General features: G+C 37.7%; 2 protein-coding genes and 1 long non-coding RNA gene across 6 annotated transcripts; 2 read left to right on the forward strand and 1 right to left on the reverse strand.

Annotated features, from left to right (window-relative positions):
• The first annotated feature begins 6,319 nt into the window (after window positions 1–6,319).
• LOC112172814 lies at window positions 6,320–13,525 on the forward strand. The gene is made up of 2 exons (XM_024310300.2): window positions 6,320–6,688; window positions 12,938–13,525. Exons 1-2 carry the CDS (start codon window positions 6,371–6,373, stop codon window positions 13,244–13,246), a joined length of 627 nt encoding a protein of 208 aa, XP_024166068.1. The 5' UTR covers window positions 6,320–6,370; the 3' UTR covers window positions 13,247–13,525.
• A 1,150-nt stretch (window positions 13,526–14,675) lies between these two features.
• On the reverse strand, window positions 14,676–17,258 carry LOC112173776. Of its 4 annotated transcripts, XR_002925704.2 has the most exons (7): window positions 16,849–17,258; window positions 16,568–16,696; window positions 16,187–16,289; window positions 15,978–16,020; window positions 15,475–15,537; window positions 14,901–15,041; window positions 14,676–14,711 (listed from the first exon to the last, which is right to left on the reverse strand). It is a non-coding gene; the product is annotated as an uncharacterized LOC112173776 (long non-coding RNA). The 4 variants fall into 4 exon arrangements; XR_005801373.1 differs by lacking the exon at window positions 14,901–15,041 and having other exon boundaries at window positions 14,677–14,711; window positions 16,849–17,256; XR_005801372.1 differs by lacking the exon at window positions 14,676–14,711 and having other exon boundaries at window positions 14,747–15,023; window positions 16,849–17,257.
• A 4,469-nt stretch (window positions 17,259–21,727) lies between these two features.
• LOC112172153 lies at window positions 21,728–23,115 on the forward strand. Its single transcript, XM_024309368.2, has 2 exons — window positions 21,728–22,102; window positions 22,498–23,115. The coding sequence occupies exons 1-2, from the start codon at window positions 21,785–21,787 to the stop codon at window positions 22,864–22,866; spliced, it is 687 nt and encodes a 228-aa protein (XP_024165136.1). The 5' UTR covers window positions 21,728–21,784; the 3' UTR covers window positions 22,867–23,115.
• Window positions 23,116–23,714: the final 599 nt, after the last annotated feature.

Here is a 23,714-nt window from a genome sequence, read left to right on the forward strand (position 1 = left end):
TTGCCATTTCCCTGGTCAATGCGTCTGGAAGATAATTCTTGTTTCCTGCAATTAATTCAACATTATAATCATATTGGTTAAGAAATAATTGCCAGTTCGCTAATCTTCCTCTATCAGCAGCTTTATCAAGTTTAAAATTTTTGAAATTCTTTACTCTGGCACAATCGGTGCGGACAGTAAAGGTTTTTCCAAGAAAAGCTGGTGAATTTAAAATCGTTTTTTTGACAGCCAAAATTTCTTTTTCCCCTGTGGGATAATTCAGTTCTGCAGGGCTGAACTTGCCACTACAAAATTTGCAGATCTTTTCAATGTTAGTTCCAGGCGCTCTTGCCAGAACAACACCGGACCAGTAATTATCGCTCGCATCTGTCTGGAGGATAATTTCATCATTCTCTTCTGGTTGTTGGAGAGGAGGGAGGTTTTTGCAGAGATTTTTTATCTGCTTCACAATCTTTTCATCATCTTCTGTGAAGTTCCATTTTCTTTTGGAACTTGTCTTAGGAGATAACATCGCTGTTAACCCTGAGATTTTAGGGATGAAATCTCTCCCATAATTTATGACACCAAGGAATCTCTCTAGACTCTTAGCATCATGAATTTTGTCTGGGAACTTCCAGATCTTTTCAAGAATATGAGGTTGGAGTTTTATTACTCCATTTTTGATGTTTATCCCTAGGAAATCAACTTCATCAAGGATAAAGAAGATTTTCTTTTCACCTAGGATGATTCCATGCTGAACTATCAGCTTTACTACCTCATGGAGGTGTTTCATGTGTTCTTCTTTGTTTTTGGAGAAGACTAGGATGTCATCTATGTAGACGACGCAAAACTCTGCCACATGCTTGAAGATGTTGTCCATCTTTCTTTGGAAGATTGAGGGAGCTTGCTTTAGACCAAAAGGCATTACTAACCATTCATAATGGCCTTGTGGTGTTCCAAATGCAGTGAGAGGTATGCTCTCAGGATGCATCTTGACTTGCCAGAAACCCGACTTTGCATCGAATTTCGAAAAGACTTTGGCTCCTCTGAGCTGGTTGATCAGTACTCTTACTTGAGCAATTTGATAACCATCTTTGACAGTCTTCTTGTTGACATCTCTGTAGTCAATCACCATTCTAGCTTTTCCTCTTAGAGTTTCTGCATGATTTCTCACGTAGAATGCTGGAGCATGATGAGGGCTAGTGGAAGGTTGAATCAATCTCTTGTTCAGGAGATCTTCAATATCTTTTCTGAATTCTTTTTGATCTTCCTCTTTGTAATGAGGAATGGCTTTGACATGGCAGATAGCATTCATGTCATGCAATTTCAATTCACAGACCACTGGGTCTTTTTCCCAAAACTTTTGAGGATTTGTATCCACATTCTGCTCGAGTAGTTTCTTGATTTTTTCAAGAGTGGGAATTTGCTGAGACTCAAGCTTATTCTGAAAGTGCTTGAGGTTGTGTTCATGGATGAAACTAGCTTCTTCATCTTCACTAGCTTCTTCTTCTTCTTCTTCTGAAGATTCTTCAACAAGCAATTCTTCTTGTTGTTTGATTTGGAGTATGGGCTCGAATTTGGGTTTGTAGGGGGTAAGATCACCACTATTCTGTTGCGATCTCTGATAGTGAGTAGTAAAACCGGGACCTACCACACTGAATGCATGTGTGAGTCGGTCTGCCCAGAACACTCGTCCTCCTTTCCTGAAGCCTATCGCTTCTTCATCCTGAATAAATCTTTGTTGGAGAATAAAATCATTTCCTAACAGGAAATCAGATCCTTGGCCTTCTGACTGCCAAACATTCTGGATGATAAATGTTCCTCCACCAATGGTGATATGAACATTTTTTGCTACTTTCTTCATGGTGAGATGGCTTCCATCAAATGTAACACCAGTAGCAGACTTTTTCTTATCTTCTTTCCAGAGTTCATCTGGAATTGCAAATCTCTTTGCAACAGTAAAACCTGATCCATTATCTACAAAGGCATGTAGATGATATTTCCTGTGATCAGGGAATTTGAGTCCGATCTCTATGTAGTTGCTGTATCTACTTGTAGAGACGACTTTCGATTGGTGAGGCTCATTTTCTTGAGCTTGCTCTTTTGGAATGAATGGTTTACATTCTTCTGAAACATTTTCCTGCATGGGTGATTTATCTTCACTATCATCCCAGTTTGTAGGAATTATCTCTTTGATGTCTGGATCACTGAACCAGGACGGAGGATCATATCTGACTTTATAATCATACTTGCCAGAGGGTTGGCCAAGTAGATCCCATGTGTCAGTAGCCTCTTGTCTTTCTAAGAGATGTACCGTTTCTGGTGGTTTCACCAGTTCTACATTTTCTGGTATTTCAACCAGTTCAATATCTTCATCGACTTTTTCTTTATCGACGATTTCTTCCTTTTTCGAGGAAGATGGTTCCATGGTTTCCTGGAAAAGAGTTTCAATTTCTTTTGCCTTTTGCTCGGCAAAATACTCTTCATATTCTTGCTTAACCAATTGGCTGACAAGACCATTCTTGGTTTTTCTTCTCGCTTCAGCTATGAAGCATTCTTTGTGATAAGTCTTCTTAGACTCTTCACAAAACATTGGGAGACCATTCTTTTCGTGACAAAAGCAGTAGTCACAAACGAATGTACCAGGGTTCACCTGATAAGAAGACATGAAGGATTCTGTCTTGCTTTCTTCCCAGTTTTTTATTCTCAAAACATTCAGTTGTCTAGATTCGAAGTACTCTACTTCAGAATCAATCTCAGACTCTTCTGATGAACTTTCTTCTTCTCCAGACCAGGCAGAGTAGACTGACCTGTCGTCATCTTCATCATCAGAATAGGCTATTTCGTAGCCTTTCATGTTTGCTACCTCTACTATTTGCTCATATTCTTCAAAGAGGGCCTTAGTAGATCTTTTACCCTTTTCCGGACATTCATTTGCATAGTGTCCTTCAGCTTTACACAACCAACATCTGCAAGCTTTCTTGCTAGGCTGTTTATGCTGATGAGTATTCTTCTTTTTGAAGAATTTCTTTTTAGGATCTTCATCCTGTTGCTTTTTGTAATTGGAACTTCTCTTGAATTTCCAATTTTTCTTCTGATTACTCTTTTTAAATTTTTTAGAGTAATATTTTTCTTTCTTCTTCTTTCTGTGGAATTTGGAGTCATGGCATCCCCAGTTTGTGGGCATATCTAATATTCCATAACAGAAATTTTCAACTCCTTTGAGTTGTTTCTTGGCCATCTTAGCTCTAAGATTGGCTTTGCATTGCTCTTTCAGTAATTGCCGGATTCTGTCGGCAATCCCTCCAACTGAAAATCTTTCAATTGGTTTTTCAGCTATACTTTCTCTCACAGCTGTTCTCCATGGTTCAGGGAGTTTTCTGTGCAACAGATTAACTAGATCAGTATTTTCTAGTTCACCAATTGTACAGTAGTACTCTTGAAACTCATTCAAGTACTCTTCGAAATATCTCATGTCACAGATTTTAAGAGCATAGATATTCGATTTTGCCGTTTCTTTGGCTTTTTCACTCAGATTTGAAAGATCTCCACAGAACTGATCATACAGTGGTACTGCAAAATCATACGGAGATTTTGAATTTTTGATTTCTTCCAGCCAGTCTTTTCCTCTGGCAGTTTCTTTGAAAGATAGGTAGTACTTTTTTGCTACTCCAGTGAGAGTAGTTTCATAGTACACCTGCAGATCTGGTGCTTCAAATTTGCCAAGGGTGAGTGCAGAAGCCATCATCAGGCTGTCTACCCATTGGTCAATGGTTTTTCTTTTGTCTAGACTCTTGTCTAGATTTAACCATATGCCATAGTTCGTGATCGGAACTCTAGGCAGATTGTCCTCTGGGACAAATCTTTGAGAATTTCTTTCTCCTTTTTTACCCGTGGGGGCTTTCTGAAATGGGAGTTTTATTTCTTTTTTTTCTCTGCTAATGAAAGTTCTGGAGCTTTCTCCTTCTTCCATTTCAATATCTTGATAAGGAAAGACTTTTCTTGTCTTTCTGAATTTGTATTCTTTCATTTCTTCGATTAGTTTTTCTAATCGTTCAGGATTTTCGCAATTCCCAGCTTCTTCATAAAGATCATAGAGCTTCTTAGTTCTGAACATATGGACTGGTCTGTTCAGATCAGCTTCCAATTCTTCTTCAGAAATTGGCTCTTCAATAGTGGGTTTTATACCACTGACACTAGCTTCTCTAGTGCTGTAGCTTCTTCTTAGAAGATTGTTCTTGTTTATCCTGAGATTCTCAGGACTGACATCACTTCTTCTGTGATTGTCAAAATTAAGACTAATTTCTCCAGTCTTTCTACTCTCGTAGATCTTTGCTTTTGCTCTTTCCGGCTGCTTTTTTGGACCGGATAATTTCCATTCAAGAGGAAAAGTTACTTCATTCCAAGTAACTTTGTGGATTTGTTGTGAATGGTTCTTCTGATTGGTGAGGAATCCAGTAGTAAGACCTGGGATATTTGTTATCCTTGTCTTAGGGGCTACTGTAGTACTCATCAATTTATAGTATATTCTATATACTATAGCAAGTTCTTGCATATCTTCTTTCATGGATATACCATCTGTCTTGACTCTCAGTCTGAGACAATGAGCTGCATCTTTCAAGCTGGTGGTGAAGTTGGGGAAGCAGTTGAAATATGCTACTTGGTCGCATAAGGATGCTTCGAGTGTTCCCAACAGACTAGCTTGGAAGTCTGTTAACCTGTTGTCCTGTAGGACACATAGGACCGAACAGTTTATGCCTTCACGTGCAAGTAGATTTATGCCTACTTGGACTGCTCCAATATGCATAAATTGATATTTTTTTGCTTGAGCTCTAGCAACTTCTGAAGGAGTGATTAATAGAAGATCAGTCTCTCCTCCTGCTGTAGCTGGAGTTGTAATTTCCAGAAGTTTAAAATAATGGCTATCCATTAAATCAAACTTTCCCCTTTTGTAGATTTGTTTAAAATCTAACTTTGGGATTGAGGAATTTTTTACCTCTTGTTCGATTTCGTTGAATTCGAATTCTTCAGCATTTAGGAGCTGTACTCCCTTCTTTTTCCCAAAGATGCTTAACATCTTCATTTCTCTATTTTCCGGATTTTCATACCGGATACTAGTCTGACTAGTAGATGGTTCCAGAAAAATCATATTTGGAATACGATTTGTGTCTGGTTTTTCTAACGGTTTGAATCCATTAGTTTTCTTTTTTACTGTAGGCACTTTCTTGTCCTTCAGTATATTTTTCATGATATCCAGCGTTTTTTGCTGTTCATTGACTTTTCTACTGACAACTGTCAGCTTTTCTTCTTCCACTTTTGGAAGTTCTTTGATATAATCCAGTTTGTTTTCCAATCTTTCTAATTGGTGGATTATAGCAGGTAATTTTTCTAGATGAGTTTGACATCTAGATATTTCTAGTAACAACTTCTGATATTTCTCATCAGAAGATTTCAATAGAGAATTTATTTTTTCTAATAACAATTCTGACCTTGTCCCCATTAAGGAGGGGTTCTCCTTGAGCTATTTTACAAGCTCTGATACCAGTGATGTGCGGATCTAACCAATGCTCAAATAATCAAGAGGTTTTTGTTCCTCTTCCAGAACTTCTAAGAGATTATCTATCTCCTCTTCTATTCTATATATTCTAGTCTGTAGTCTATAGATAATATCCCAGTAATTGGGAGAATCCCTACTAAGATTATCTCTATAGGTTTTTAATTTTCTCAATTTCTCTCTCTCCTTTTGCAGTTCCTTAGTAGTAATTTTGCAAATAGCAATCAACTCAAGTCTATCAACAATCGAAATTATGAATAGTGAAAATAACCGTTTACCTTCGAGTATAGAGGATGGATTTATACCTGCAATATGGTTAAACAAACAAATTCAAAAGCATGGGCCCACTACGCTCCGTCAATTTTATTTTTACCCAAGGAAGAGATAACTATTAAGGAAAGTAAAAGACTTACTAAAGACAAAATGTCCTTAAGTGTAAACTTTTGTCCTTAGATGTATAAAATCAAAAGTGGAGGAGTTATTTGTGTTTTGGACTTCTACTAGGGGGGTCTTTGTAGTTTGCTATTAATTAAAATCTTGAAACTTAATCATTTATCGGCCGAACTCAAAAGGGTACCTTGCTGGACAGCAGACTACTAGGACTATTGTTTTGGTAAGAAGACTATGACCAGTTAATTGAATTGAATACAAATCAAAGATGGATTAGTGATTTAGTTCGTTCCTCACGTAGTTACGTACATGGCTCTTAATGAATATTGGTGAGTAAACGCCCTAATGCTAACCATGTCTTGCAGAACCAAACTCTATATAAACCACAAAGAGCAAACACTATGTGCATAACAAATTACAGTCACTTGGTAAATCATTTCAAACACCATGGCTCGCTTTCTCCTTTCATTTGTCTTTGCTTCTCTCTTAGCCCTAGCTACTGTCCATGAAACTCAAGCTATTGAGTACATCGTCGAGAACCGGGCTCTCAGCACCCCTGGTGGAGTCCGTTTTAGAGACGAGCTGGGCTTGGACTACACCAAGCAAAGAATGAGAGACGCGACTGATTTCATCTGGAACCTCTTTAAGGAAACTACAGCTGCAGAGAGAAGGGACAAGCCACGCATAAGCTTGTTCGTCGAAGACAGAGAAGGCATTGCGGTTTCGAGCGGTGACATTATTCATGTTTCAGCCAAGTACATCCAGGTAAATATATACATGGTCAAGATTTTCAATATTTTACATTTTTTTTTTCCTTTGATATTTCTTTTGACTAATATATACACATAGCAATCTCGAAGTATAAGAAAATTTTCTTGTCACAATTCATTATTTTATCATTATGTTGAAGGATGTCGACATAATGTGTGCCTCTACAAACTAGGGTTTAGAGTTGTAATAGAAAAGTGTTCTAGGTATTCAATTGTATTCGGATTCTATTACATATTGTGTACCTTGTAACTCCCTATATAAGGGGCTTCTATTATCAATAATAAACACAATTACAATTCTCCTACAACACGTTATCAGCACGAGTTCTAACTCTAGCCCAAAAGAAAAAAAACCTTAAAATCTTCCGTAAACTCTCCTTGCCCACAAGACCCTAGCTCGGCCTACCTCCTGCCGCAGCCTCTTGCAGCCCAGCCTCCTGCAGCCCCTGCTGCCTTAGCCCCCTGCAGCTCGCCTTGCACACCTACGCAGCCCGTGCTGCTGCCTGCACACCAGCCCAGCCTCCTTGCAACGCACCTGCCTGCACACCTTCTGCCGCAAGCCAGCGCCCTTCCTGCCCTGCGCACCTGCTGCCGAAGCTGCTTGCCTGCGTCCCTGCAAGCCCGCCTCCCTGCAAGCATGCCTGCCTGCCTTGCAAAAGAAAGATAAAAACAGAAAACGAAAGGAAGAAACACATAGAAGAAGAAGGGGAAGGAGTGGGCCCAGAAAAGAAAAGAAGAAAAGAAAAAAAAGATGGGAGAAGGGCAGCCCACCAACTGCCAATTTTGACCAAATTCTGGCAATCCTAATTTAGCTACACGCCTGCATCAACACGCGCGTGTCTTCAAGCCAAAAACAATTACGTAAGTTTTTATAATTAAGGTTGCCGCTTTCTTGAATTTAAATTCCCTTTATTTTATGCAGAATATTGGAATATATGTTGCCAAATGGTTTTGAGTGTTTAACAAAGCGGAATTGTGGGGATTCACGCTTAACGAACTAAAAGTGTTCGTATGAACTAAGAGTGTTCATAATTAAACGAACTAAGAGCGTTCATATGAACTAAGAGTGTTCATAATGCTTGGACTAAGAGCGTCCATAAGCATCAAATTGTGACCATATTAAAACATCATTGTTTGGTCTAATCTAAAAGAGATTCTTGGAAATTGATTTCTTGGTAGCATAGCTCAGAAATCTTATTGTTTTAGTTTTTGTGGAAGTTTAACTCCGAAACTAATATATCTTCTCTTCTTATTTTCAGGATGTCGAATGAACCTAGACTCAACTTTCCCATGCTTGACTCAACAGGCTCGGATTACCACAGTTGGGTAACCGATGTTGAGAACCATCTCACTTCAAAGGGAATATTACCCATAATCCAGGCACCTAACCGGATCTTATGTTCGTGTGAACACCTACAAAGCATGCTCAAGCAGTTATCTTGATGTGACGCCATATGGACAAGGCACTCAGATTGGAGTATATGTCGATCAAGAATGCAAGAGAGCTATGGGTAGCGCTAGAAGAGCGCTTTGGCAATGTCCAAGATTCCCTCCTCCCTGACATGAAGGTTCAATGGAACAATCTGCGCTTTGCTGATTTCAAGTCTGTTGTTGAATATAATTCAGAACCTCTTCGCATACAGTCCATGTTGAGGTTTTGTGGACAACCTGTCACAGAGCAAGAGCTAATTGAGAAAACTCTCTCCACCTTCCCCGTTTCAGCCATTGTGGTATCAAAGCAATACTGCACTGAAGTCAATGCTGGATGGATCACAAGGTTTCATCAGCTTATCAATGTTATATCTGTAGCTGAGAAACATGATAACATGCTCGTGAGAAATTATAATTCAAGGCCCATTGGAACTAAGAGCGTTCATGAGGCGAATTATAATGCACCCAAAGGAGGGCACAAGGAGCGGTACCCTAAGAATGAGGGACGTATAGGCCCATATAACCGCCCTAACCAGGAAGGAAACCGCAAGTTTGGTGTGGATACACGTGGTGGTAATGCCACACTTGGGAGAGGGGGTCGTGGTATCCCTAGCCGTGGTGATGGCGCCATGGGTCGTGGTGGTGGCACCAACCCTCCTAGGGAACTCCCGCAACGTGCACCTCAATTAAAGGGAGGCAACCACAATGATGTGTGTCATCGATGTGAATCAATTGAGCATTGGTTCAAGCAATGCAAGGCAAGCGAGCAACTAGCTGCAAGATACAGGGCATACAGGGAACTGAGGGAGAAAGAAGTGTATCTTGCAGAAGAAGAAGAAGATAGTGAAGATGTCAATCTCACATAGAGGACTTCAAAGCTGAAGATGAAGTGCACAAGGATGCAGCAGACTTTGATTTGATTAGTCATTTTATTTTTCCAAGAACTTTTGTAATGGCAATATGCCTTAGTCAATAAATGACAATTGTATTAACTCTTTCTTATGTGGCGGACCCAACAAAATGTGATGTCTAGGAAAGTCATTGAGATTATTGGTACTTAAGAGAGCCTCGCTCCACCAACATCTCTATTTACTTTCCTCGTCATATTTGATTGGAGTTACCAAACAGATAGAGTGACTACAATGTGTCTTAGTTTGATTTTATTTTGGATTAGATTTTGGAAACTTTGATGTAATCATTGGCTATTAATAAAGTGTCAATTCTTTTACTTAATGTCTTAGACATACCTTAATTCAAACTTTATTATATAAGAGCCAATGGTTTTCATGTGAAAACACATTATGAGAATGGACAGAGTTCCTTTGAATCACCTCTAATGACTACGGACATAAACGAGTATTAGAGAAACTAATGTGTCACTCTAGTGGGTTGTATGCAACCACTATTCGAGTTATTGAATCCAACCATGTCATGAGAGACGATTTATGGGATTCTGACACATATAGGCTTTGGCATGATGATCCGTGTATTAAAGACTTTACACGGACATCCATTTTCAGAACGAAGAAAAGTAAGAACCAAGAATTGGTTCGAGGAGCTACACATGCGCCTCATGGCACCATGATTGTGCAAAGACCAGCCACACATAGCCGACGCTGCCTACCCCTGCGGCAAATACATGGCATTGAAACCATAAACCCTTATTCAACTCCTCTCCCTACTTCTCAAGTCCATTGTGACACTGTGGCTTAACCAAAACCTTCATTGGTTGATTATAAGGCCCATGTTTCATTCTGTAAAGCCTGTTATTTAGGATTGAGACCATCCTATGCAAAGGAGATTGAGGAAATAATTCCATTCTCACAAAGAATCTAAGGAAATTCTGTGGATTTGATCAACCAACTTGCTGACTGTATAGATGTTTTATGGTGTTGGTTGATACACAAACACGCTGGTCACGTGTTGTGCCATTATCCACTCATAATGCTGCTTATACTACACTCCTAGCACATAACATATGGCTACGGGCTCACTACCCAGATCATCCCATTCAGTCAATTTGACTTGATAATGTTAGAGAGTTCATTGAAAATTTTCGATGACTATTGCATATCATTGGGTATTGATATCAAGTATCATATTCTCATGTACCCACCCAATTGGTCTGGCGGACAAGCCACCATTAAAAGACTACGATGGTAGCCCGGACTTTGGTTATGCACACCAATATTTCCGCTTGGGTTATGCAATATCGCATGCAGCTATGCTCATTCGTCTACGACTCATAGCAGCCACTCAACTTTTATTTGCATTACAGCTAGTGACTGGGTTCGAGTCTAATATCTCGTATTTATGCATATTTGAGTGTGCGGTTCATGTGCCAATTGCGCCGCCACAGCACATCAACATGAGTCATTGCAACGAATGCATATATATATATATATATATATATATATATATTTGTTGGACATGAGTCTCCAACTATAAGTCCGCTATGTAGAACCTTTGACAGGCGATCTCTATTTCGCTGGATTTGCGAATTGTCACTTTGATGAGACAGTCTTCGCATCGTTAGGGGGAGATTAGAAAGTCAATGTATGTCTCATCTTGATCCCCTAAAAGTGACAAGATCACATATATCTGCTGCAAACATGTCTGCAAGGATTGATGTCCCCACAAGAGGACATGGTGCCACCCAGAGAAGATGGGTACGGCAACACCACCATGGATGGTAGTATGGTGACGCCACAAAGGTGGCATAATGGCGTCATAGACCATGGGTTCCGCTAGAGAGCGTAGGAGACCCATAGGTTTGATGGATTCTCGCCCTAAGAAGAGAGCGAGTTTGGCACAACTTGATCCATTGATCATTGATACTCAAAATCCGTCTCATGAGAATATTTTGGATTGTGGTTATGTCCAAGAGACATCGTTGGAGGACGCCTCAATGTTAGAACCAATTCCTGAGAATATAGAAATCTCTACGAACTACACTAGTGTACATGAGGACGTGGAATTATTGAGACCAATGACATTGAACCTTACTCTGTTGAAGAATGCCAACGTAGAGAAAATTGGCCTAAATGGAAAGATGCGATCCAGGTTGAATTGGATTCACTAATGAAGAGGAAGGATTTCGGGACCTCCTAACATAAAACCTATTGACATTAATAAGTCTTCGTTAGATAGCGTGATGAGAAAAAGATATGGTAATCTCGCCATATGGCGCAAGGTTTCTCACAACGCCCTGGAATCGACTACGAGAAGACATATTCTCTCGTAATAGATGTCATTGCACTCCACTACCTTATCAGTTTAGTAGTTTCCAAATAACTAAACATGCAGCTTACGAATGTGGTCACTACGTATCTCTATGGGGATCTAGATACGAAATATAATGAAGGTTCTTATGGACTTCATTTACCCAAGTCAAGTGGCTCTAGACCACGGAGCGTATTTGCAACGAGGTTGAAATGCTCACTAAAATGACTACTTGATTGGGAAGGGATATAATGAACTATGCCCACGCGTTTCCATGACAAGTTCCGGATTTGCAATTGTCACGGTTTATGTTGATAAACATAATTGGAACCCTTGAGAGTTAAGGGAAACCGCTGAACACCTGAAATCCGAGTTTGAGAGGAAGGACCTTGGGAGAACACAGTTTTGCCTAGATTCAGAACTTGTATACCGTGTCAATAGATGCTTAGGCATTTTGATAAAGTCAAAAATGCACTCCCATGGTTGTCTGTAGTCTTGGCCCTAAAAGGGATTCGTTTCGTCCCAGGGATGATGACGAAGACGTGTTAATAGCAGAAGTGCTTATTCATGTACAATAGGCGCATTATTGTATTTAGCACAATACAAGACCGGACACCTCAATTATTATGAACTTGTTGGCTAGATATAGCCCCGCGCCAACGCAACGCCATTAGATTGGTATAAAGACAATCTTTCGATATTTGAGAGGTACGATTGATATGGGCTTGTTCTATTCCTACAGAGAGAAAAGAAATGACGGAAGTGTGGGATCGGACCCCACAAGGCAAAATGCCACCTTCCGTGCTCCTCCTCCCTTCCATCAAAATGACAACAAGCACTTTTAAATATTGAAGTGAACCAAATCCGATCAGAGGATAATGTAGCGGACTTATTTACTAAGTTGTTACCAAAATCCACCTTCGAGAAACATGTGAAGAGCATCGGATTGAGAAAGTTATCCGAACCCCCATGATTGTAGCAATCATGGGGAGATATTGACATTAGGGGGAGGCATGATGTCTACATGTTCGATCTCGAAGAGTGAAGGACGTGTTGTGCTCTTTTTGTCCTTCAACCAGGGTTATTTTTGTCCCACAGGGTTTTTGTTACCTGACAAGGTTTTTAACGAGGCAACAATCAAAGTGTCATCACCAAGTTTGAGCGGCACAAGGGGGAGTGTTGAAGGATGTCGACATAATGTGTGCCTCTACAAACTAGGGTTTAGATTTGTAATAGGAAAGTGTTATAAGTATTTAATTGTATTCGGATTCTATTATCTATTGTGTACCTTGTAACTCCCTATATAAAGGGTTCCTATTATTCATAATAAACACAATTATAATTCTCCCCAGCTACATTGAATATGGATGAAGTCTATGACAATTTTGTTTTGACATGCGTGTTAACTCGTGAGATGAAAGACATTTGAACTTTTTGATATTCAAATGTCATGAAAATTTCGCATGAAAAAAGCTACTTTGATGATGAAGTTGAGATTTTCTACAACACTTTATTTTTCGGTATATCGATGTCTTCTTTATACTACTTTTGACCTTGCACTTGCTAATGATTTTTTACTACTTGTATTCAGGACCTACCGGCGGCAAACCTCAAAAACGACTTCAATTGGGTACTTTACCATGAGATCACACACTCATTGCAGAGGAATGGAAAAGGTCAAGCTCCTACCGGAGTGGTAGAAGGGATTGCTGAGTTTGTGACCTTGAAGTCTGGTTTTATACCCGCCTCGTTTGCAAAACCCGGTGATGGTAACAGTTGGGACGAGGGTTACAGCGTAACTGCACGGTTCCTGGATTATTGCAATGGCCTTAAAGACGGGTTTGTGGCAGAACTTAACAAGAAGATGATAGATGGTTACAGTAACGATTTCTTTAACTAGTTGCTCGGGAAGACGGTCGACCAGCTGTGGACCGACTATAAAGCCAAATATGCAAACTAAGGGTATTTCATATTAGTTGATAACATATGTGAATAAGAACTAGGTCTTGTATTAAGAAGGCCAATAAGTGATAGGGCAACAGGTTAACTATATGTGACATGTATGTCCACTCAGTATTCATTTAATGCAATTGTTTAGTGTACTAACTATTAAATAAAATACTTCTCCAAATAGCGAAGTCTTTTGGTGTAATGAATCTGAACTGTGGTGTGAGTTAAATTTTTTTGTCATGACAAAAGATGCAAGTTTTGTAGGTCTAAATATTGACCAAATTTCATAGATATTTTGCAATCTCTCAAGAGTGACCAAACGAAAGAGCTACATTAGTTTTGTGGATTAATCTTTTATTAAATATAAAGGAAATGAATCCTACTGTGGGATTTTTTTTAAAAATTTTAATTTCATTTTTTATGACCACCATCATGATTAATATGTTTATGTTTTCAATCACTTTTGGGTAGCCAAACTGTACAAGTTTACTTACGTTCTATCAAATTGGAAGACACATGATCAATTATTAACGTTGACATGCATATTTTTGTAATGGAGGTTTTATTTTATTTTTTTCAAAAATGGAATAAATTACAACGAGTTTCTCTAGTACAACCAACTCTCAAGTCACTACTAACAAAACAACAATTACCCACGGATTTTAATCTGTGGGTAATAAGACTTTCACACACGGATTTCAGTGTGTGATAGCCTTTACGCACAGTACACGCACAGATTGGTGTTACCGTGCGGTTTGGAGGGGGGGTAATGCTCATCTCACACGGATTATGTTGTCCGTGTGAAATACTTATGTGGGCCCCACTATCTTTCCATAAATATAAATTACCGTAATGAAACACAGTCCGTGTGAACAACTCTATTTCACACGGATTTCTGTAGCAAATGTTTACCTATCTCACACGGATTTCCGTGTCAAATATATACTCATCTCACACGGATTATTTTGTCCGTGTGAATATTAGACGTGGGCCCCACTGTCTTTCCATGAATATAAATTACCGTAATGAATTGCAATCCGTGTGAATAACTTCCTATCTCACACGGATTTCTGTGTCAAATTCTTTTACCCTAACTCTCACTGATTTCTGTGTGTAAAAGTGATAGCATTTATAAAAAAAAAAAAAAAAAAAAAATCTGCTAATTAATTAGGAACCAATGAAGATTCTGCATTACTTGAAGAAAACAAATATCATTCTAAAGATGTCAATAACAGTTGATAATACAACTAAAGAAATGATCAGCGTTTCTGCATATGCCCCTAAATTCGAAAGATTGGTCGAGCTTCTGTTCTGGTGAACTAAAAATCTCCTTTAATTCTCTCTTCACTCCATCATAAGCAAATATAAACTTGCACGAATTCTCGTTAGCTGAAATATTTCCCTCCTTCCAAGACCTAAGAATTCAAGAAACGGGCATCAGTTATGAGCTTTTGGTCTATTTTATATTAAATGCACTAGTGACATCGGACATACCAAATGGATTCAAAAAACATAGGAATCCTAATTATATGGAATCATTGAACAATCACTGCTATCAACTTGTTTTAATAAAATTTACATCACTCGTTTTATAATCTCCTTACCGAATTGTTGGGGATAGAGAACTACAACTTGCTGTGATAGAAGCTGTGATATATAGTAGCTGAAGAAAGTGTACAGTGAATGAATTCAAGCGACGTTAAACTTTCACTGTTCTGGTTGAGAAGCTTGCATAATCCAGTAATCTGTAAAAATGTATATGGCATCAGGCATTTGGTTAAACCAGCACATAGCAAAAACATATCAGTCTGATCTCTGTAATATTTATTGAACATGAGTTGGCTACTAGCTTAAAGAATCAGATATGGATATATACATGAGAATCATATGGAATGAACAGTTCTAGTTTACTTTGTGATTTGGTATAACATGTAAAAGTAAAACATATATTTCCCAGCATGAGAGAGGTATCTCTCTATGCATTGTCTATTTTACTTTTTCAAATACAAGGTTCTACCGTAGTCATCATATCACCTACTCACTAAAGCAAACAAATCAAGGCTACAAAAATTTTCAGAAAAATTGCATTATTTCTTGGTGAAGTGTTCTGTCCTTGAGAAAGAAGCTTGCAATCGTAGCCTATTTATTGAACATTCAAAGAGAAAGAAATGAGCTTACATGCTCCTTGGATCTTATCCACCTTAGTTCCAAGCTCTGCTATTTGCTGTTCCTCAATAGGTGCTGCAACAGATTATATTACAGTCGTGAATAAACCAATTCCAGCCATTAATTTCAACAAGTATATAAGCAAGCATATATGAAGCTTTAGGGGAAGGCCACTTCTGGCCAATGCATATCTTCGCCCTTGTTTATCATGGTATTCCTCACAACTTTAATGACGTCTTTCTTTTTAATTTTTTAACCAGCAGATGGCATAGGGAGGCTATAGGGACACAAAATTAGAATTCAAGAATGCAAAAATGACATTTAGCACAAATATGGTTTGACCGGACAGATTCATAGCATGCCTCACAAAACTTCCACAATAGATGCTTAAGACTTTTAAACTTGGGAAATAGTAACACAATTTTTTTTTAGATGTAGATAAGGTGTTGTCAAACTAAGGTTTAATATAATTAGGAGATCTCTGTTGGCATCTATACATGAATAGAGTAACTTACACAAATTTCTTCATCACAGAAAACATTTTGAAGTCTCAGGCATCTGCATAAAGATAAGAACACAATCTAATAACATAAATTTTGCATAAAGACAAGAACATTGAAGTCTGTATATGCAAATGGATAACGAAGTAAAATTTCAATATGTGACCCAGTCCTCCATTCTTGGAAGGACATGGGACTACGGTCTCATCAAATTGCAAACTTACTGCACAAAGTAACCAAAGTGTAGACAATGGTGATATAGTTTGGAATATTCACAAGTTGAAGTAGCCATGTCACCCTCACAACCTATCAATTCCAATAAAGAGTCTGCATAGAAGAAACACAAATGATTAGATAAACCACATAGCAGATAAGCAAGTATGCTGAATGGAAAAAACAAAACTCTTTCAACTTCACTGTAAAGGTAGACACCTTTTCTAGGCGTATAATAATATGAGAGACATATTTTCATTCAGTTCAAAACAAGTAGGTGAAGATGCTAATCAAGCTCCTACAGAAGCTTGAACTGATAGCATTCATCCTGCTTTCAACAGAACTTCACGTAGTAAGGAAAATACTAAAGCAACCACGCTAATAGCTAGTACCTGAAATCTTGATTTCACCAAGGCACCCATCAAATGAGGGCAGCGAAGCTAGCTCTGCAACATGATTAAGCTAGCTCCGGCCACCACGTTTTAAACAAATTTCTCCATGCCTTGTCGAAATTCCCTGACCTGCAACATGATTAAGCAGTTTCACGGCTGTACTAAACTCAACCAAATTACAAACCAAACCTATTTTATGCTATATTATGCTTATTAAAAAAAAAAATTGTGAAGGAGTTCAAGCTTGTTATTGGCATATAGTGGCATCAACTACAGCTCACCTACACTTACTCCTCGAGGCAGCGTTAAACTCGTCGGAGGTCGGTGAGGTCTGTGATGGTGGAGGTGAGTCACGGTGGTGACCGGAAGTGGGTGTCGGAGGAGAGAGAAAACAGATCTAGTTCCTCTGTCCTCCATTAAATCAAAAAAATTTGGAGATGAGAGAGAGGGAGGCAGAGAAGTGGAGCTGGGATATGAGAGAGAGGGGGAGGCAGAGAGAGGCAGCAATGGGCGGAGACACCGCTTCGAAATTGGGGGAGATATCAAATTGTTGTTGCCTACGACCGCTTCCAGACCTCAGATAAGGCTGAATCGATTTGGGGGAGAAGGACATCGATACGCTTTAGGGGTGGGGGAGAAGGACATGGATCGATATGCTTCAGATTTGGATCAATTTGCTGGTTATAAGCGGAATTTCCACGGAAATCCGTGTGAAATACATTTACCTTTGCTACTGATATCCGTGTGTATGTAGCTCAGTAATCTACGGAAATCCGTGTGTAATACTATTAGGGGAGGGAAATTGAATTTGTTCCAAAAAAGTGAGCGGGGAAAAATTTACCACAGAAATCCGTGTGAGATACATATATATTTACCACTGATATTCGTGTGTATTTATCTTGGTAATATATAACTGTCATGTTAATTATTGTTTACACGGAATTCTGTCTCTATTCTATTTTTTCACACGGAATTTAGTAGCTAATTTTCTTTTGACACAGATATCCGTGTCTACATTTCACACAGATATTCGTGTGTTGCTCATTTCACAGAGTATTCTATATTAAAAACTTATTGTAACGGAATTCTGTAGCTAATAAAGTTTTCACACGGAATTCTGTAGCTCGTGATTCTTTTCACACGGATTTCCGTGTTAACATTTCACACAGATATCCGTGTGTGTTACTCATTTCACACAGATGTCTGTACCAAAAACCGGTCAACCCTTTAAACGCTTCTACTTCCCTAAGGGAAGCCGACCCTTGAGGAGATAAAAATTCAGAAATTTTTACATTAGTTGATATAGCTTCGACACATGAGAGCATGAGAGTTTACCGATCAAAAAAATAAGTTATGAGTGAGCGGTTATGAGCATATTAGTTTATGTACTATTTAAGGTTTAGGATTGACCTAGTAGATCGAAACTCAAACGACGACGAAAATAGCTGAAATTTTGAACACAACCATTTATTCTTATCATGATAACATCCTACGGTCGATTTTGATAAACTCTATTTCCTACGCATTGTTGCTTATGGAATGTATACTTTTCATTATAACTAATAAACCAATTAAACAACATTGGTAGGCACATAAGGATTTCGTTCGATCTAAATACTCGAAACTGGAAATCAATAAATTTGGCATTACCTGTCTATTTATAGCGTATTAATAGGTATTGTGTGAAAAAATTAACCCGATCCGCCATTATTTTGACATGAAATAAACCGGTCAACCCTTTAAACACTTCTACTTCCCTAAGGGGAGCCGACCCTTGAGGAGATTAAATTCCAGAAATTTTTACATTAGTTGATATAGCTTCGACACATGAGAGTATGAGAGTTTACAGATCAAAAAAATAAGTTACAAGTGAGCGGTTATGAGCATATTAGTTTTATGTAGTATTTAAGGTTTAGGGTTGACCTACTAGATCGAAACCCAAACGACGACGAAAATAGCTGAAATTTTGAAAATAACCATTTATTCTTATCATGATAATATCCAACGGTCGATTTTGATAAAATCTATTTCCTACGCATTGTTGCTAATGGAATGTATACTTTTCATTATAACTAATAAACTAGTTATACCACATTAGTAGACATATAAGAATTTTGTGCAATCCAAAAAATAAAAATTGAAAATTTATAAATTTGACATTACCCATCTATTTATAGCGTATTAATAGGTATGGTGTAAAAAAATTAACTCAAATTAAAGCCATTATTTCAATATCAAATAAAGTGGTTAACCTTATATACACCGATACTTCCCTAAGGGGAGTTAAACCACGAGGAGATAAATTTTACAAAATTTTTACATTATTTTGTATACCTCATATTCATGAGAGTATGAGAGCTGACAGATCGAAAAAATAAGTTGCGAATGAGCGGTTATGAGCATATTAGTTTTATGTGGTATTTAGGATTCATGGATGATCTAGTAGATAGTGACCTAAACGATAACAGAAATTGCTGAAATTTTGTTCATAACTATTTATTCTAATCATGACAACATCCAACGGTCGATTTTGATAAAAACAATTTCCTCAACATTGTTGCTCATGGAAGGTATACTTTTCATTACAACTAATAAACTAGTTATACCACATTAGTAGACATATAAGAATTTTTGTGCAAACCAATAAATCAAAATTGAAATTCAATAAATTTGACATTACCCATCTATTTATAGTGTATTAATAGGTATTGTGTAAAAAAAAAATAACTCAATCCGCCGTTATTTTGATATGAAATAAATGGTCAACCTTGTATACACCTATATTTTTTCACACGGAATTTTGTAGTTAATTGTTATTTTCACACGGAAATCCGTGTGTATTACTCATTTCACACAGAAATCTGTATCAAATACTTATTGTAACGGAAATCCGTCCCTCCATAATTCACATAACATAAAAAATTAATGATTTCGAAATAAACTAATTTATAATACGTACAGAAATCCGTGTGAATTGTTTTTCACACAGATATTCGTGTGAAAATATTTTAGTTTTTACACAGATATCTGTGACTGTTGTTTATGCACACGGATTTCCGTTGATATTGTTATTGTATAAATTATTGTGTCAGTATCCGTTATGCTCATTTCACACGGATTTCTGTCAGTATTTCTATTTCACACGGATATCTGTGGCTTTTAACTACAGTAAATCCGTGTGTGTTGTTATTTTGCTAGTAATGATATACACCTATACTTTTTCACACGGAATTTTGTAGCTAATTGTTATTTTCACACAAATATCCGTGTGAAAAGGTTTTAGTTTTTACACAGACATCAGTTACTGTTGTTTATGCACACGGATTTCTGTGTGTAATATCCTTTTTGGCTTTTCACAAGGATTACTGTGTCAACATTTTCACACGGAAATCCGTGTGTATTACTCATTTCACACAGAAATCTGTATCAAATACTTATTGTAACGGAAATCCGTCCCTCCATAATTCACATAACATAAAAAATTAATGATTTCGAAATAAACTAATTTATAATACGTACAGAAATTCGTGTGAATTGTTTTTCACACAGATATCCGTGTGAAAATGTTTTAGTTTTTACACAGATATCTGTGACTGTTGTTTATTCACACAGATTTCCGTTGATATTGTTATTGTATAAATTATTGTGGGCCAAATTATGCTCATTTCACACGGATTTCTGTCAGTATTTCTATTTTACACGGATATCTGTGGCTTTTAACTACAGTAAATCCGTGTGTGTTGTTATTTTGCTAGTAGTGAGTTATCATACAGAAAAGCGTGAGAGAAGCTGAGAGGGGAAGTGTATGACACCAACTTTGAGCTTGAGCATGATGACCAGCTTTTGCAATAACATCGGTTAGAAAATCTTATGGTTCTCAACGTTTTTCATTATTTGTACGTGGGACTACTACGGTTGGACCCCGGCCGTCGCCACATAGCACATTGGCTATGATAGCTTTATATTCAGACAAAAACAGATGTGTTTTAAAATTTAAATTCTATTGTACTGTTCTATGTTTAGATTTCAAGGAAACATTATTAGTTTTATAATTAAATCCATTCTTCCTATTTTTGTGAAATTGTGCCCCATTTATCTCACTCTTTACATAAGCATTGGATCCCTTATTTCGCTATGTGGATTATTATTAGTATTATAATTCAATCCATTCTTCCTATTTTTGTGAAATGTGCCCCATTTATCTCACTCTTTACATATGCATTGGATCCCTTATTTCACTATGAGACTTTAGGCAAATGTTTGATCCTTAATCCGTGAACCCTTTCACTAACGAATGAGGATAACCATTTCGTTTATCTCTATGTATAAGTTAGATTCTGCATTCAAAGCTTAATATACATCCTATTATTAACGCTTTGAACTTTGCTTTTCTGCTTCTTTGCCATTAGTTCTCTTAAATGATAATATATGATCCATCAAGATCCTATATTTCAAATTCTCAGTTCCTACTAGTTTATGATTCTCACCACTTTGGGAGCCTCCTTTTGTTAACATAGAGTGGATCCGTAGCCAAAAAACACTTAACAAGTTCTTAACATAGAGTAGATCCGTAGCCAAAAACTGTTAACAAATGAGTCATCCATTCTGTCCTCCTCCTTTTCTTAACATAGGGCAGATCCGTAGCCAAAAAAATCTTAACAAATCAAGTCATGTGTCCATTCTGTCCTCCTCCTTAACAAAGTTGTTTTACAGTGGTCATGTTATCCAAAACGACTAATGGATCATCCTATTGGTTAACATTGTGTCGTTGATTAAAATCTTGAAACTTGATCATTTATGGGCCGAACTCAAAGGGTACCTTGCTGGACTTGATCAATTCTTTCTTCACCCTCCGATCTGTATATGATTTGGACACAAGTCAATATCTTACTAGAAATGAAAGGAAAAAAGGAAAAAGAAGACATTTTCAACCCCTTAATCACCGGTACGTACATCAAAAGTGCTGGGAAACTCAAAGTCAAGCAGACTATTAGGACTTTTGTTTTGGTGACAAGACTCTGACCGTATCAGTTAACTGAATTGAATACAAATCAAAGATGGATTAGTTCCTTGCGTACATGACTCTTAATGAATATTGGTGAGGAAACACCCTAATGCTTACCATGTCTTGCAGAACCAAACTCTATATAAACCACAAAGAGCAAACATTTGGTGCATAACAAATTACAGTCACTTTGGTAAATCATTTCAAACACCATGGCTCGCTTTCTCCTTTCATTGGTCTTTGCTTCTCTCTTAGCCCTAGCTACTGTCCATGAAACTCAAGCTATTGAGTACATCGTCGAGAACCGGGCTCTCAGCACCCCTGGCGGAGTCCGTTTTAGAGACGAGCTGGGTGTGGACTACACCAAGCAAACAATGAGAGACGCGACTGAATTCATTTGGAACCTCTTTAAGCAAACTACAGCTGCAGAGAGAAGGGACACACCGCGCATAAGCTTGTTCGTCGAAGATAGAGAAGGCATTGCAGTCTCCAGCAATGACATTATTCATGTTTCAGCCAAGTACATCGAGGTACAAATACACATGGTCAAGATTTTCAATATTTTACGTTAAAGGTTTTTTCGTCCTTGGTATTTCTTTTGACTAATATATACACAGACATAGCAATCTCCAAGTATAAGAAAATTTTCTTGTCATATTTCATTATTTTATCATTACATTTTATCCCCAGCTTCCCTGAATATATGAGATGGACTCTGACAATTTTGTTTTGAAATACGTGTTACTGGTGAGATGAAGGACATATAAACTTTTTGATATTCAAATGCCATGAAAATTTCATGAAAAGCTATTTCGATGATAAATTTGAGATTTTCTACAACACTTTATATTTTGGTATATCAATGTCTTTTTTATACTAATTTTGACCTTGCACTTGCTAATGATTTTTACTACTTCGTATTCAGGACCTATCGGCAGCAAACCTCAAAAACGACTTCAATTGGGTACTTTACCATGAGATCACACACTCATTGCAGTGGAATGGAAACGGTCAAGCTCCTACCGGAGTGGTAGAAGGGATTGCTGAGTTTGTGACCTTGAAGTCTGGTTTTATACCCGCCTCGTTTGCAAAACCCGGTGATGGTAACAGTTGGGATGAGGGTTACAGCGTAACGGCACGGTTCCTGGATTATTGCAATGGCCTTAAAGACGGGTTTGTGGCAGAACTTAACAAGAAGATGAGAGATGGTTACAGTAACGATTTCTTTAATCAGTTGCTCGGGAAGACGGTCGAACAGCTGTGGAACGACTACAAAGCCAAATATGCAAACTAAGGGTATATATATCATATTAGTTGATAACATTTGCGAATAAGAACTGGGTCTTGTATTAAGAAGGCGAATAAATGATAGGACGACATGTTAACTGTATGTGACATGTATGTCCACGTACTCAGTATTCATTTAATGCAATTGTTTAGTGTTAATAAAATGCTTAAAATGCTTCTCCAGTTCTCCACATAGTGAAGTCTTTTGATATAATGAATCTGAACTGTGGTGTGGGTTGAATTTTTTTTGTTATAACAGAAAGATGCAAGTTTTATAGGTCTAAATATTGACCAGATTTCATAGTTATTTTGCGATCTCTCAACAATGACCAAACGAAAATTAGTCTACAACTACTTTAGTTTTGTGGATTAATCTCTTATTAACTATAGAGGAACTTAATCCTACTTTGGGATTTTTTTTTTTTTTTGTATTTTTAATTTCATTTTTCATTACCACCATCATGATTAATATATGTGTATGTTTTCCATCACTTTTGGGTACCCAAACCATACAAAGTTATTTACGTTCTATTGGATTGGATGACACATGAATTATTAACGTTGACATGCATATTTTTGTAATGGAGGTTTTTTTTTCTTTCAAAAATAGAATAAAATTACAAACGAGTTCCTTTAGTACAACCAACTCTCAAGTTATCAAACAGAAAAGCATAAGAAGCTGAGAGGGGAAGTGAATGACACCAGCTTTGAGCTTGAGCACTATGACAAGCTTTTGCAATAGCATCGGCTAGGAAATTTGACGGTTCTCAACACTTTTCATTATTTATGGGGACTGCTAGGGTTTGACCCTGGCCGTCGTCATATAGCACTTTGGCTTTGATGGCTTTATGGGGT

Source organism: Rosa chinensis, chromosome 6 (assembly GCF_002994745.2).
Source record: "Rosa chinensis cultivar Old Blush chromosome 6, RchiOBHm-V2, whole genome shotgun sequence".
Lineage (NCBI taxonomy): Eukaryota > Viridiplantae > Streptophyta > Magnoliopsida > Rosales > Rosaceae > Rosa > Rosa chinensis.